General features: G+C 36.9%; 1 protein-coding gene across 3 annotated transcripts in view; it reads right to left on the bottom strand.

Moving 5' to 3' along the window:
* The window catches only part of LOC134751392 (IQ motif and SEC7 domain-containing protein 1), a 262,666-nt gene that overhangs the window by 104,755 nt on the left and 139,964 nt on the right, over nucleotides 1–17,947 (bottom strand). For all 3 annotated transcript variants that reach the window (XM_063686772.1, XM_063686771.1, XM_063686775.1), the window contains one exon: nucleotides 3,057–3,414. In XM_063686772.1, the coding sequence (XP_063542842.1) occupies nucleotides 3,057–3,205 (149 nt within the window). In that variant the 5' untranslated portion in view covers nucleotides 3,206–3,414. The remainder of the gene's footprint in view (nucleotides 1–3,056; nucleotides 3,415–17,947) is intronic.

Here is a 17,947-nt window from a genome sequence, read left to right on the forward strand (position 1 = left end):
TAGCTGATCCGCTCTCTGGTGCGCCCTTAGGTGGCTCACGTACCCTATCTTCTTGCTAAATATTCGAGCACATTTTGGGCACGTCAGCGCACCACCTACATAGTTGTAGCAAATCGAGGTTGGCGGCCGAGCCTTAAGCTCATCTCGTTTCCTGTCGAGCTCACTGCAGCGTTCAGTCTCGAAATCAGTGACTCGATCGTGAATGAGGCGCCGCCACTCGGGCCGCTGCGCTGCCTTCCGCTCCCAGACCGAGGGTTGTAGTTTGCATCTCTTCATAACATGCTATCATTTAAACAAGTCACATGGAGCTTCGTCGACTGTACATATTTCAGAAATTTCTATATAAATAAGAAACAGGTTTTAGAATTATGGAAGACATGTTATTTAGTATTTAGTGTACATCAAACATTTATTTAGCAAATAGGCCACAGGGGCACTTTTACATGTCAATTTTTACAAGCAATACAATTAACCAAAATTTACAAAAAACAATTACAAATATGGAATCAATAAAGTCCTTTTGATGGGCACTGTTTTTAGTTATATTTTTTTAAACTATGGTCACTTATACATCGTTTATTTTTTTATAATAAGAAGTTCCACTTTACCAAATGGCGCTTTCCGCGAGTTATCATAAAAATAAACAAATCATTCATTAAATAGGATTATCAGGAGGAGATGATGGTAATGGGACCTACCTACTGTAAAATACATTTACTTTTCCAAACAAAAATAGTATAATAACAAGCTGCCAAATAAAGCTTGTTCATAAATATCGATTGTATGCAAAAGCTGATGAAAACTAATTAATCCCCACGCTCAACATTCGCGTAATTGAATAAAAATAATAATTGAACAATCCCGAAACCTCCCTTGGTGCTTCCCCGATAATTTATTCAGGGTGGAAAAAAATATATAACGGAAAAATGGAGTCAGCAGCGTTTTTAAGGGCCTATTCAGAGAGTGGGAAAGGACCTTCTGACGTCAGACACGTCGGAAACTCAGCCGACGACAATGGGAGTAATAGGCATGCGTGTTCGCGGTTTAAGTTAGGAGAGCGAGCGGGTTAATAAGCGAAAGCGGGAGCGATATAATTTGGTAAACATCTGTCAGTACGTAATCTAAGGTAGCGGTCAGCTGCGCGGAATGAAGAGCCTATGTGAGGTAAAGTCAGGTGCCCACGATTTTAATTTTAAGGGCCGACAATAGAAGTTAGTAGAAGAATAGGTAATTTCTACGCTAAGTGACGTGCCTTATGGCTACCTGTAGGCCGAGCACATGATTGGCGCGACAGTATCTCGCCGCGAGATAGACTACCGGTCTTTTACTAACTGTATGAATTAAAGGGGGACGGGTAGTCTATGTCGCGGCGAGATACTGTCGCGCCAACCATGTGCTAGCCCGGCTACCCGAGGTTTTCATCGATTTTTGACAAGTTTTGAATCGTATCTTCTACTTTTGCACTACAGATAGAATTAAAAGACAAACGGATATCGGTTCTTCAACCTTTTACCTCCATTTTTGTCTACCGGATTTTGAAGAAGATGAATAGTTATTTATTTATGATTTTTTTAAACACTGTCTAACGGATATAATCTTTAACCTCCATTTTTGTCTACTGGATTTTGAAGAAGATGAATGGTTATTTTTATATGATTTTTTTACGTAAATATACGAAATCTACGTATTTGGGTTCGTCTTTGACGTCTCTAAAGATTTGTCTAAGGTTTTAATTTTAAACTAATTAACACAAAAGTTATTATTATTATTATTTGGGCAAAGACCTCCCCCCAATTCCTCCACAGATCTCTGTCCAGTGCTGTGTCTGGCCACTCCTTCAAAAAGGAGTCTAGTTCATCCCGCCATCGCCGGCGGGGTCTGCCATGTCCCCGATTTGAGTTTTCGGGCTCTCACTCTGTGGCGATTTTGCCCCACAACTCATTCGGCATTCGACAGACGTGACCAGCCCAGTCCCATTTTAGCTTGGCCGCCTTCCGAGCTACATCGACGATTTGGGTTTTGGAGCGCAGCGTGGTGTTCCGGACTCGATCCACCAATTTGACACCTAATATGCTACGCTCCATGGCTCGTTGGCAAACCCCGAGTTTGGACTTCTGAGCTTTGGTCAAAGACCAAGTCTGTGCACCGTAGGTTAGAACTGGCAGTATGCACATGTCCATGAGCTTCCGTTTGAGTGACATCGGAAGATTACCTTTCATCAGGTGTTTCATGGACCAATAGCTCTTCCAGGCGTTTTCAATCCGTCTTTCGACCTCTTTTTCCTGACGCGCCTGGAAGGAGAATTGGCTAGGGCATAGTGTTCTGTTGCTTGGTCGGACAGTCAATATCAGAGCAGGATATTGACTTAGGGTGGCGGCGGAGGAATGGCTAGTCCATCAACGGCGGCGCCCGCGAGTCGTGTCAGGAGGCTCACTGCTCACCTGCCAACACGCATTGGACAAGCGCGGTAGGTTAATTGTCTATACCCCCCCAAATATGAACACAAAATTTATGGCCTGAAAACCAGTTTTTTTGCCTAAAATTATTTAACTTTGATGCCAAATATCTCGAAAACAATGAGCTTTGAAGTAGATATGGGATACTATATTGCTTAAAGCCATTACTGTTAATATGATAAGCTGCAAAAGACAGATATAAGATCTAAGGATACGTGTTTTGCTAGTCTAAAAGGATAAAAGGGTTCGAATAAAAGGATAATCCCAAAATACAGGAAAATCTAACATACACATTACACTTACTATTAACTACATACTACGTGGTTTTTGGTATTCATTATTTTTTTATTAAAAAAAAAACGCCATAAACACTGTAATATAAAAAAACCTAAAACATATTTCAAACGAATGCATCCTTTAAATTGTACCAGCTATGTAGCACGAAGTGAGGAGCCCCCGACGAACTGTCGAGCCTTTGAAAGGGCCTACAAGACGCGCCCGTTGTTTGTGCGGAAACCAACCCCATACGTACACCCAACACCCCCCACTCCACCGCTATTATCTCTATTTCAGACACGTCATTAGTTGCAATTCACTCACCTGTCATCCTGCAGGTTCTTCAACTCGCTAAGCTCGAGCTCCCTGCGCAGGTTCGACACCTCGCATAGAAGCATGTCCCTTTCAGTCGAGACTTTCTCGAGCTCAGCCCTTAAGCGGACCACCTCGTTCGTCAAATCCATAGTCGCCATCTCACTAACGATAACCACTATCGACACGGCACATCACTAATCAAGAACTCGCCGATCGCGTAAACCAATCACGTTGCCACATTTTTGAATAACGAATTAACGCAACTGTTTCACGCGCGAGTTGTCAGGGATGGGACGAGTTTGGAACTCAATATCGGACACTTTTCACGTTTTCGCAGTTTGTGATTGCGCCGCTACATCGCTGGCATCTGAAACAATAAATCATTGTGTTAGAGTTGGGCTGAAAACTGCTGAGTCGGCATGAGAATCCGAAATATTCCGCTCATAAACTGAGCGCGCTCGCAATGGAGAGAGAATAAAGTCACAACTATGGGAGCTATGATAATACAACGGCATAAATAACTGAAATTGTTCCCTTTATTGGTTGCTTTGTGCATATAGGTCGTATTTTTATTTTATGCCTCAACGTAAATTGAGGATCTCATTGTGATATAATGGCTTAATATTCTAAAAGCTAGACCTATTGACGTTATGAATTAGAACGTTGGTATTTTTATTTGCGAATTTTATTATGAGTTTTCTGAGAACATACTTAGCGACTAAGATTTTGTGGTAAATTGTGCAAGCTTTAGGTTCGCTTATTCAGTAGAGTTGTAAACTTAAATTGTCATAATTGAAGCAGGTACCTACGTATTAAACTTTGTATTCATGCTGAAACTTAATTCTAAACGACTGTACTAAGGGCCAAATTAGTGTAACGGGTTTTATAATATTTTAAGAGTACTTTACGGCAAAATGAGATCTGAATTTAAATGATAAATTAAGACTGGATTGCTTAAATTAAGTCTGAAATGTGTGGGTGTATGAATATTTGCGAAATCTCATTTCAAAAGTATATACCTGTTTTGAGTTATACGAAGATTGTCCAAGACGTAAAATGAATAGATGTAGTTTCATTATTTTCAGTAAATTGTGTAGCCATTATTTAAAAAATGAAAATTATTCCATTTTATCTTGTAAGAACATTTTCTTAGGGTCAATAAAGTTAAAAAAACGTCCTACGCATTTATGCTAAATCCCTAATAATATTATAAACACGAAAGTATCTCTATCGATCTGTCAGGTCTGTGTCTGTTAATCTTCACAATAACCGCTAAACCGATTAAGATGAAATTTGGTATGGAGGTAGTTTGAGACCCCGGGAAGAACATAGGGTAGTTTAAATCAATCACCATCATCATCATTCCACGCACTAGAAGCTTAGTTATTAATAAAATGAACGGACTTTATCATTATGAATCATGTGACTTTCAAGGGACCTTGACGAAATAATTTAAATAATTTCTCCTTTTCGAAGCTACTCTTGTAAATTGAAATTACAGAATGCAATTTACATTAAGTATAAGTAAGTCCGCTAAACGGCTTATGACTACATAATGTGAAAAGTTGCTGTAGCTGTTGAGGATTTTAAGTCAATGGGTTCTGTAATTTTTTAGTTTTACTTTGCGACTTTTTTCCCCTTTTTTTATCAGAATCTGCTAAATTACAACACAACCAACTTCCAACAACATCGTATGCGGAAAAAATATATTTTCTACTGCCAATCATAAGAAAAATACCAAACATGTGGTACTTAAGAAAATGTCATAACTATATGATATGTGTTGCGTACAGTCGAAGGCAAAAATATCGATCCAGACAGATGGCTCAAGAATATGTGAACACGACTTTATTGTCTAAGGTGTAAGAGCGTATACATATTTTTGAAACTTTGGGAATGTATATATATTTATGCCCTTGACTGTACCTGCAGAATTATTGCGTTTCAACATTAAATAATTATGAATGTACAAGATGTTTTCAAAGTAGTAACGATATTACTACGGATATTATTATATAGTTACCTAAACATGCATAAAATTTATTCAGTAATTTAAAGTAACCTCTTTTGTGCCTCTTTTTAAATATTCATAATATGTGTGTTAAGAGATATGGCTCTTCCACAAAAAGTAAACAAATGTAAATCTTAGAATAAATATATTAAAACAACAGTATTTCCTAAATAAAAAAGACTGTTATATTTATAGAAGAGCGGGGCATCCTGATACGGGTACATTCACCTAAAAGGAAGTCCCAACCACTGATGGCAATTTGTAGACTAAGCTTACAAGGAAATAAAACAATTTTCATTTTCATTTTCATTTTCATTTCATTTTTTAAAAAAACAGTGAAAATAAAGTGTCACGAAATGGCCCCCTCTGAGCATGCTGCTAGCGACTTCCTGCGCTGACATGCCTAAAAGTAAAAACGCTTTGGCGCAAGCTTAAGTGTTATAGACGTTCAAAACGTTAAGCTTGATTCAAGTGAAGTTACAAGAGATAATGATATTACCGTAAATAAAGACCATGTGTGGATAACACGCCTTTACAAGCTACATTAATCACTAGTCCCGGGGGCATCGTAAAGTGTATGGTGAGCGTTTGCTGAGTGGGAAATTGCAAACAATTACCAAAGAGGATATATATAATAAGATAGAGCGGTACTGTCATAGTAAATTTTGTAACCGCTGTAAATTCACTGCCATCTATCGACATACTTTAAAACTAAAAATGAAAATTTATAAAAATACGTTAAAATGTATTTAAATATGGATAAATGATTTTTTTATTTGCATTAATTATTTTTATATGATTTTGAGCCATGTTCTTTCACTGATATGCGTTAAAATTATACATAACAAACGAAACCGTCAACGCCCTCTATACGAGTGTAGGCCAAACTAGTGGCGCCCTCTGATCGAGAATAAAATTTTCGTGATTTTCGAGGCACGTTTTTTCCTTAGACTGTATCCATCTATTACGGAGTTATATCTATCTTTGCAATTACATAATTACACTAGAGAACAATGAAAATGTAACATGAAAAATCTATACGTTTCTATTACGCCTGAATAAATTCAGGTTGCTTTTTCTAAAAGGTAAAAATGATTTGTCAGTACAGCCAAGAGGGAAATAACTGACATACAAATCGGCCGGTTTTGCATCGAGTGTAAAAAATATAGTAAGAAAAAACATATAACTTTGTAGTAAATATGAAACTCGGGAATCATGATGAAATTACTTGAATGCAAGAAACAACCTTATTTGCAGATTTACAGACACATAGATCATCTTAAACCTATTTAGAAGATATAATTTAGCAGCGACAATCAGATTTAAACAAATTGTTATGGTTTTGTTATTATCACGTCAATAAGTAAACAATTTTTTTTTTTTTTTTATTATAAACTGATCGGCGATTGGCCCTAGTCACACCTGATGGAAGGTGAAGACAGGGCCTAAGATGGAGCTCACCGGTTCAGTAACAGCCTATTCACTCTTGTTTTAAAGAGACCGAGGTCATATTGATCAGGGAATCCAGTTTCATAAAAAAACAGCTCAACGATTTATTTTTCTGCCAAGTCAAGTTAAAACCGTTTCGCGAGAACCCTAACATTATAATATACTTAAAAGATCGTTTAGTGTTAATGGGCGTTTCTTTTTACTTGTTTATAGCATTTTAGAGCTCATTTAAAATGGGAAACTTTCTCGCAGTTCACCAGCCCTAATTAAAAAGGGCATAAGTTCCTAACAATTCTATAAAACATTTAGCGTTTCTTGGTAATCTTGGTAATGCTTTTTATGGTACGAATTAACTTTGCTACGCTTAGTATAATAGATGATTATCTTTATTTCTATTCCATATACATAAAAGTTAAACATATAATAGTTCATGAAATAAAACTATGAAAACGGATTATATCGCGTATATTGAATTTATAATACATCCCGACGTTTCGAACCCTTTACAGCGTTCGTGGTGGTGAAAATAATTGTAGTGTATAACTAGCCTTATGAACCGATTTTGCATGTACAACCAGCCTTAAAGTTTATAGTCTATGATTGTTCATTATTTTAGTATGTGGGTATTTTTGCACTGTAATTTTTCCTCATTCACCCGTTGACCACGAACGCTGTAAAGGGTTCGAAACGTCGGGATGTATTATAAATTAAATATACGCGATATAATCCGTTTTCATAGTTTTATTTCATGAGTAACTATCGCGGTAACCGAAGACAATATTACATATAATAGTTGTTAGTGGCTGCGAAGTTGTTACGACAAAGATTAGGTAATAAAAGGCGGTATGTAACTATGTAGCGTGACATTACTGCCGACTGCATTGCTGCCGCAAATGTCAAATCCGAATACCTTTAGCTACTTCGTTGACCGAGCGAAAGCGAAGGTCTCCGTTTCAGCTTGGGCAAAAATTCTTTCGTATGTTCGGTTCGTCGACAGGTCGCAATTCTCAACCGATTCTCGTGAAATTTTTGTCGATTTAGTTTCTGGAAGTTTTTCAAAATGGCGGAGCCATGGGGGTTCGCGAGGTCTACAGCTCACAGAGCCACTAGTACCTATTTTAAAGCTATTAACTGTCAGATAACTTTAATGATTTGTCTCATTCCCGCCAGGGCTGCGACACAGTTAAATGATAATAAGCATAATAATATTATTATTTATGACATTAATTATTGTAATCATTTATATTATTATGCAATGTGAATATATGAGACAATAGGAATAATAGTTTCCGTCATTAGAGACAGATTAACTAATTCACAGAGGCGTCCGATAATTCACAACGATAGCCGGAAGACTGCGTGATTTATGTGGAACAGTACCCGTACCATGAGTCATTGACATGCAGTCAAAACTGACATAACGCTAATGTCTACGTAATTTACTTTCTATACATCTCGCTCGCACTAATATGCGAGTACGAACGAGATGCATAGAAAGTAAGTTACGTTCTCGATAGCGTTTATGTCAGTGCCAAACTGATGGTAGCCACACAGTGGTGTAAGTCATAAGAGTTTTAATATATTTAGGCCGCGGACTGGACACATGCGGCGAGCGGTAAAACAATGCCATTCATACATTACGCTCGACCAAATGTATGAACGGCCCTGATTTGTAGATGAATGTACATAACATTAATAATTGTTAATAATTAATAATTTTACAATTGTTGAATTGTTGTTTGATAATTGTCATCTCCTGTTTGTGGATGTAGTTTGCCATGAATAAATTAATTATTATATTTTTATTCTATTTGCCGCTCGCTGCTTGCGTCCAGGGCCGCGGCTAAATTCCAGTAAGTAAGAGAAAATCTATGCCTACGGCGCCGCAGGATTGGGTCCTGACTACTGTTGGAATATTTGAACTAGCTAATTTAGTGAGACAATAGATTCCTATTGTCCCGCTAAATTAGCTAGTTTGTAAAGAATTAATAAAGACTGAGTTTCCGTCATTAGAGACAGATTAAATAATTAGAGCAGCGATTCAGGAGAGGCGTTCGATGACTCACAACGATAGCCGGAAGACTGCGTGATTTATTTAGAATGGAAGTGCATGTCAAAAGAGTCCGCGTTTATATTATTACTCTTATAGTTAAAAAAAACTACACCTACACTGGGGAATGGGGACAACTAGCTCCTAATGAATAATAAATCTTGTTGATAATTTCTATCTCTGAGCTTTCAATCAAAACTTTTTAAATTTACACTCTAAAAATCAAGATGATAGGTACTTTTTTTTTCAAATAAGTATGGTAAAGTTTAAATTTATATTAGATTCGCCAAAAACTACGTTTAACGTGTAAAGGCAAAATGAAGCATTTATGTGTATGGCGATATAGTTAATAATTTCAGATTTACTTATATAATTTTAAGTCAATAATTTTATTCGTTTATCAAACTTATAAATTACATCTACGGGTTTTACGTTCGCTGGATTTCTTGTATCAAGGAATACCGCGGCTATCCAGAAACGCTTTTTCGCGTAATTTTTTTCACTATCCGCCAAGTTAATAAAACCGCTACCGCCTATGACTCTCCCCACCTTGGGCCTTACCTTGAACGAGTCATTTGGATAATTCCACAATTAAAAGAGTGTGAAATTACTTCAGTTAGCGATTACCGCGGTTCTAATAAGCGTGTAGATCGCCTGACTCTATTGACAGGGGCATTGGGGACAATAGTTTGTAAGGAGAAATAGGTATAAAAACGTTAATTAAGTCAAGTGCTCTTAAGAGTAGCAAGGCTATTATGGTCGCATTTTGTCTTTTAATGTTGAAAATAAGACACGAATCGATTATATTATTATGTCGGTTATGACCTTATAACAACAACAATCCTGCATGAGACGCAACCGTGATAAACTATAAGACAAAGACTGGGTTTGAGGTACGAGTAAAATATTAGTTAAATAGGATCAGGGGCTCAACAGTTGCGAGCAAAAACTGGCAACGAAATAGCTCTCCTTAAACTCGAAATAGAATATAAATCATCATAAATATGCAAATTTCATACAACCTATTTGCTAATCCCGCGATTGAATGACTATGCCAATAATTTCAATTTTAATGCCATTGATTGATTAATTGAACGATGCTTGTACTATCGAACCCAAAAATAAGTATATTTTTCACTTTATTACAAAGTAAGGTGCAAAAAAGGTCTGTACAGTCAGCATCAATAGTAGCGGATGAGACAACGCACCAAAAGTACTAACATTTTATGAGTCATGAGCTCGAAATAAACGATAATTTTTTTATTTTTTTTTTAAGTATCTGCCACCTAGGAATACTCTAAACAGAGATATATCTGTACAGATCGCGTTCAAAAACTATCTGTAAGAGTATAATTGTTCTACACAGAGACATATCTCTATTTAGAAAGTAATTCAAGGGTATCAGATACTTTTGGCGCGTTGTTTCATCCGTTACTGATGCTGAGTGAGCTACGATCGAGATATGGACTGTTCTCCAGTAGAACGTCATATGTTATTTTAAACGCAACTATGCGAGCTCTCTGCTATTCCAACGGTAAGAAAGACAAACATGAATGCAAGAATGGGAATCGCTCCGTCGAAAGATGGAAAGATAAATAGGCTGCTTTTAGTGCTGCACTTCAGTGAATATTTTCTTAGTACATCTCTGAGTAGCTTAACACTAGCTATACTTAGTTTCAACTTACATTGCAAGACATGGGAAGTCAAGTGTATAAATCTCGGGTTCTAATTCCTTTTTTAGGTATTATATTTATGAAAAACCAGCCAAGTGCGAGTCGGACTCGCGTTCCAAGGGTTCCTTACATTACACAATTTTTAACAATGTATTGTTTTTATGTGAAAAAACCCGTAGGGGTCGGATCAAAAACAAGGTTCACTTCGAACTTTTAGGACCTTACATTCTATGCTTCCATATTAAACTGTTAATTACTCGAACATTACTTCTAAAATATTAAACTTTATTTTAAACCAAACAAAGTTCACTTTTAATTGTAAAATTATACGGGAGTAAAGAAACGAGTGATTTTCAAAACGTGTAATCATTTCGTGCTCGCTTCGACTTCAGGAAATTAAATGTCGCAAAATAATTTGTTACAGTACGTGTTCGAATATTGTTACGCACTTACGCACACACACAAGCTTATACAAGATGCCGTAAAGAAGCTAATTACACATCTTTGTAAGTATGTCCGCACAGCACGTCATGGACTGACTTACTGAATTGATGTAACACCTTAATTATAAACTGTATGTACATGAGACTTTACAATTAATAAATGAAATGAATGAATGAAAACAAAAATTCGAGAAAAAATGAACCTCAGCCAGCTACCCTACAGTCGTAATACCTAGGTAAACCATGTAAGCACTGAGATAAGTAGCGCTTCACGCTACGCTCACCTCAGGGGATGAATCTCACAAGCACTTAATCTCTCAACCTCTTATCTTAACCACTTAGAAACGTACAAATACAACTTTATTCCACTTGAAATAGAAATCAATTTAGAAGAAACCTAATAGCGTTATCCGAACGTTCGAGAGTCAGTCGTGCATGGGTGCGGTAGTTCTGTAAATTCCAATCGTATGTCGCTGCTTTCGACGGTGGAATAGAAACCTTCAGCTTTTAGAATTAAACTCAATATCGATTAAACGTGCTGTTAGGATGTTCAGAGGGTTGTCAAAGTGTATGTGAAATCCGTAACGTGCTTCTACGCTGATTAAAGAATTGTAATTACAGAGAGAAAAGCAAAGGCTGTTGCCAGTTAACACATACTTTTGAAGATTCATTTCGGGTATAATATATAGTATAATTAAATAGTTTTGATTATGAAAATAACATGTTCGTAGGGTTAATAACTGGATAGATTTGGGTTGCTATTCTGTCTCGTTGTCCAAGAGACAATAGTGGTACAGGTATAGTATGAAATTTCTCAATTGATTTTTACCCCTCAGACCCTAATCTGTTAAACAAAAGCCTATGTATATTTTATTGAGAGGCGCCTTTGGCAAAATCATTTTTGGTAACTTAAATACCATGAAATTACGATTTAAGTCCTTTTTTCCCCTAGACAACTAACCGTAACCTTGGCAACGAATGGCACTAAAATTGATTCACTGCTATTTGTGTAGGTATAATTTTTGTAGTAAATTCTTATAACATATAACTGTTGACATGTTTTCAATATTTAAAATATGAAATAAACATTTATGCTAAAATAGTATTAGACATTTTGATGCAGGTACATATCCAGAATTTTATCGACAATAGGTATATTAAACCCTTATCTAGTCTAACTAAACATAAAATACAATTAATTAATCATCATGCGAACTAACAAATCTACAAAGTCTATTAAATTAGCAATGTATTAAAATATGTTACAATTATTATAATAAATGTTATTTCACTTAAATTACAAATTCTACAGACATTTGTAATTAGATAAATAAATAGTCAGTACATAATAAAAATAAAATAAGAATTATAAATTATCATCAAAAAAGTGACTAACTGAATAATAGCATTATCTAGTAATAATTTTTCTAATTTAGTTTTGAAGATCGCATTTGGAGATTCTTGCTTACTCAGTCTGGAATTTTATTAGTTATTACGATACATTTGTAATGTCGACCAACACATTTGTAAGTTCTTTCGAGGTTGTTGTAATTTATTTCTGTACTGTGCTCTAGTAGTTTGCTTATCCTGTTTGTTCAAATAAATGAGGGGTTTCGCTAACAAAAAGGGCAGCTTGCAATATATAGATGCAGGGCAGTGTTAATAGTTTGTAACTAACAAAGTACGGAAGTATCTGGCATACGCACATTCGCTAAAATTTACTAGGATTGGGGGAATAGGTATCTGAATTACTTAATAGCACTTCATGCATCATTGCCCTTTAAAAAATATATACAAAATTGACGCGTTTCTTAATATGACAAAATAAATATAGAATTAAACTCTTTCTAGCAGTTGGGTTCTCGACTCGACTGTTTCCTCTTCCAAAACTCAAGCATACTTAACGAACGAACGACGACACGATATGGAAAATTTTAACTTCTTCAGACATTGCTGGCGTACAAACTTGAATTAGTAGGTGAATAAATACTGATAGTAATCGAACCCACATCCTGAGCTAAACAGATGTAACAATAACTATCACTTCAAACCTGCTAACTTTCCATGCGGGCTGCAACTGCACAACAACATAAACTCAACAAGTAGGAGTTACAGTTTAAATTAGTTTGACGACAAATGGTAACGCAATCATTAGTTGCAGTAATCTTGTTAGAGTAGACAGGGGAGAAGTTTGTAGACAGGCTGTGGTTATCGACGTCTGTAAAGGGAACTATTCTATACCTACTAGGTACACTGAACCGTTTGTCAACGTAGTTGTGTGAAGATTCTGCTTCTATGGATTACTCTAATTATTACTTATACAACAATGGAGGTACTTGCAGGTACTCTGACCTGACTGATCCTTCACGATGTGTCCTCTTTGACTCCCTCGATCTAAGTGCACGAGTCTCACGTGCCGGTCCAACTGGCACCCGTGCCCCACTACCTAGCTACCTACCGTGTTGCCAGGTATTTTCCCAACTACCTCGTACTAATCGGGGTAACGCAATGATGTTGCCACATTATAATTATTATTCAACTGCTATCTGTCATGTAAACATAAATAAATCATGACAGTTGTTTCGTTAAAATGAGGGCTATCGTTTTTGTGCTCACCAGTTGGTGCCACTGTAGATGTAGGTATTTTTATAAAATCAATACGTTGTAATATACACAAAGGTATTTTAACATTTTTAACGTCTAAATGTGTCATTTTTTCAACCTGTTTAATTTTGCATATTATATTTTTAGTTGGCACTTTTTTCAAACCACTAACATTTATTGAGCTATATCTATTGTTTACCATGATTAATCAAATATGGACAAAGATTTACCACAATTGTGAATAAGGAGTGAAAATTCCCAATAAAAAAGCTTGAAACCCCCTAAACTTCTATCCATTTAACATTTTGAAAGACATCCATCTACACTAGCGCCCCTAGCGGCGAAATTAAAAGCGGTAGCCCTCATTTGCACATGTAAAGTTTGACAGTTTTATGGGATGACAGCTCTGCCGTCGCCAAGGTGTGAGGCGTGAGAACAATGCCACTACTCCCACCTTTTTTTCGATTTTTCTAAGATTCGAGTAGATACTTGCCTTTCTTTCTGAAACGAGAGTAAATTTTTTTTAGTCCCGATTTCTGATATTATTATGTTTTTTAGTTATAGTTTCTATGTATATTGTGTACAATACACTGTGTATTGTGTCTTTCTACCGAATGCAAAAGTGTTGTTGCTTCTGAATAGCGGCATCTAGCTCCTCAAATATTTATTATTATTGTTTTTAAGAGGCCACTGTGTCCTCTTCGTGGGCAAACCTCTCCCCCCTCTTCTCGGCTTGGTCCTTAAAGAAACGAGACTTTAATACAACTTGCACACTAGGTATTCCCAAATATCCAAAAAAGTTAAACATGTATAAACATAATTTTATCGGGTCTATCGCGCTTCATTTTTTGTGATGTCCACTTCCAACTTTTTCCCAGACACTTCGGATAACACCCACACAAATTTTTGTTTTTACATTCTGCTGGGACATTAGTTTTCCGTTTTCCGCGAACACGACCCGTAGATATAACCTACGTCGTAACGTCGTAAATAAAGCTAACAAAATTAATTCGCGATAGACCCGGTTTCAATGTGTTCAAAACACGAAAGTTTCTATGTTATATTCCTTACTAAAACATACGAAAGAATATACCTAACTCGCGTCAAGGGTGTACACCATACAGTTTTAATGTCTCTCATTCTGCGAATTTTCATTTTGTCAATGGTGTGTCATTGAGGAAAACATTTTTTCGGACTATTTATTTTGACGATGATACATTGTTTTAATGGATGATTAATCTGTAAACAATGACGGTGATTTGAGTTTTAGAACAAAATAAAACACCTAAATTTCGACCAACAAATAAACAAATATTCGCTTAAATAATTTTGTCCACGTCGCAACCTCTATCTAATACCATGAGTATCTTTAAATAATATTGGTTACCGTTTATGTTAGTAAACAAATGAAAGGTACATTATACATATACACATAAAATTGGCAAACTATGTACTTATAAAAAATGCCATTATCATATAAAAGCCGCTAGGTACAATATCACTAGCGCCACCTATGTTCGACCTAGAGTAACTGCACGTTCGACGCGTGCGCCGATCGAACAGCTGATACGCCGCGTTGCGATTGTGTACGCGCTAGATTGCGCTACTGGTTTCGTAAACATCGAAAGACGAAAGTGGAGGGCCACCACCAAACCGCCTTTCCATACAAACCACTATAGTCCTAATTTTTCTCCCTTTTCTTTCATTCGGAATACGGGTGTTTTTGTCATCAAATGAGTGTTGCAGATACAAGGTTTTGAGTAAGTATAGCGGCGAAATACGATTATGAAGAACGCCATAAACATACCATCATATCGAGTTTCTGTCAATAGTCGTCTTCCTCTAAACTAACCCGATGTCATTTATTAGGACAGGATGGGACTGTGAAGTGAAAACCAGGATTTATTGATAACATCAGCTTCTTGTCTGTCTTCTGAAGTTGTTCATTCGAACTTACGAAATCGTCTTACATTTCTCTGTCGTCGAGACCGTGACACTGTATGGCCATCTGTGTATCTGCTTCGAGCTTTTCTTTTTTCCTCAGAGTAGCATTTGTATCACTATCATTAAATACATTGGATAAACCTGTTGGCATATCAGACATTATTTTAGAAAATTATACAGCGCAAATGTTGCTACTTTGAATTGTATTTTGTAACATATTCACTTGATATGTGCGATATGTTCAGGTATTCGATTTCTGATAAAAATATAGCGTGCATCTGTCAGAACTTAAAAGACCGATAAATTAATCACGCCACACGAGATCTATAATCTTTTAAATCTTATCAATCGATTGTAGGCCTTAACATATTGTTTTAAAGTTTAAGATGCCAATTGTTAGTATGGTCTTATGGTCAAAGGAGTGCGAGGTGCGAGGATGCGTGTTGATCTGGAGAATTACTCTAAACGCTTAACAAGCACGGGTGAGGTGAAGTTTCAGATGATCAAGTATTTTAAGCCGTTTTCATTTTGCTTATTAAACGCATGCTCCTATCGCTGATCGGCATGATTTGCTGCAACATGACGGCATTATGTTGTCTGAGTGCCCATAACACAAGCCTCCTTGGGCTTACCGTGGGACTTAGTCAATCTGTGTAAGAATGTCCTATAATATTTATTTATTTATTATGATGAACACTTTGCTTACTCCTGACAAATACAACTGTCCCTGAAAATCCGTCTGATGGAAACTCCGTAAGAGCATGAGCAATTGAGCAGGAAGGATTTTAGATACTACCTATTCCTGAATGTCCACTGCCCTGTCAGCAGCAGTAAAATGTGAAGGACTTAAATTGCCAAAAATATTTAACACATTCGCGGAAACGAATGCTATATAGCATTCGCGTAGTTTTTTTGTTTCCTTTAGCCACTTACCGCCCGCGAACGTGTTAAAAAGGGTTATTTCATTTCAGCAAATTTTATGTAATTTTCCAGGTAGCTCAATAAATTCTTTGACACTGTATAAGTGTGCTGTGTGCTCCGCGATTATGTAATAATGCATTAATTGTTACGGATGTCAAGGTCACGTTATACTGGCGATATAAAACGCGAATAGACTGCGCTCACGCACGCACCTATTGGAGTACACGACCTGGATAGTTACGGGGCATCGTATTTCGCATAATAATATGTATCACTATCATTAGTTAACTAAGCGTTTAGTAGTGTATCCGTCTGATAAGAGGATTAGTGTGCTTAATCTGCAAAAACATGGACTTGATGGACTGTTGCTGTGTATTTATAGGAAAAGGTGATTTGTATTGCTGTATAACAAATTGAATAGTATCTGGATTGAAGAGTATTTGGATATTATCAATAAATATAGATCCACGAAATAACAGTTTGAAAAACGTAGATGTTATAGGTATATGTTACTGGAAATATAGAAACTTAGTATGGTATATTTTTAGGGTTCTGTATCCAAAGGGTAAAAACGGAACCCTATTACTAAGACTTCGCTGTCCGGCCGTCGTCTGTCTGTCCGTCCGTCTGTCTGTCCGACTGTCACCAGGCTGTATCTCATGAACCGTTTCAGCTAGATAGTTAGAATTTTCACAGATGATGTATTTCTGTTGCCGCTATAACAACAAATACAAAAACAGAAAAAAAAAATATTTAAGTGGGGCTCCCGTACAACAAACGTGATGTTTTTACCGTTTTTTGCGTAATGGTACGGAACCCTTCATGCGCGAATCCGACTCGCACTTAGCCGGTTTTTTTTTAAACCGAACTCTACGAACCAAGAGTGATTATTCTGACTTTCATAACTGCATTATAATAATTAGGTATGCATGTCAAGCATTACAAAGAGTATTCCATACCATTGGTAGAAAATTAAAACCAGTCGTTTCAACGCGAAATAACGGCAGAAAACCCATCCGTCATCAAAAAGCTGAGTAATAGGAGCAAATACCGTCCGCTGTAAAAAATCCAATTTAAAACTTCTGGCTGGCCAGGTGAAGATAGAATTGGGCTCCCCCCCATTTAGGTAAACATTGTTAACGTCCTGGGCTCATGTTCTGACAGGTTGCAAGCGGGCGAGATGATTTGAGCACCAATGTAACGTGACCTGTAACAAGTGTAATCAGTAGGCCTAGCACATGATTGGCGCGACAGTATCTCGCGGCGAGATAGACTACCCGTCTTTTTCTATGTTAATTAAAGAGGGAAGGGTGTGTAGTATGTGTCGCCGCGCGATACTGCCGCGCTAATCATTTGCTAGCCCGGCAGAAAGCTCTCTTTGATCGTTCTTCAATTGCGCAGGATCATGCCAATATTGGTTTTCATCGAGTGATCTATACATAATACCTACATATGTGTGATTCGTCTTCATCGGCTTCAGTCAATGGCATTATTAGCAGTAGAATCACAGAATGAAGATAAATTAAACTGTTGCTTCGAGATCATTGTCCCTCACTTTTCTACCTCTCTTAGCTCTCATTATCGCACTATGCGGCCGAAATATGCCAGAATTGACTTGTCGCGGTACCTTTAGCAGTCTAAGGTGTATACTGTATACCTTATATGCGTAGGCGTATGCCTTTAGCAAAACATTACTAATACGTAACGCTTTTGCCTTTCGCGAGCCCGAATAATCAACGTCTCAACACCATAGGAAGACCGCGAACATCAGGGATCTGATGCTCGGTAAGCTATTAGAACTCGTA

Source organism: Cydia strobilella, chromosome 22, assembly GCF_947568885.1.
Source record: "Cydia strobilella chromosome 22, ilCydStro3.1, whole genome shotgun sequence".
Classification (NCBI taxonomy): domain Eukaryota; kingdom Metazoa; phylum Arthropoda; class Insecta; order Lepidoptera; family Tortricidae; genus Cydia; species Cydia strobilella.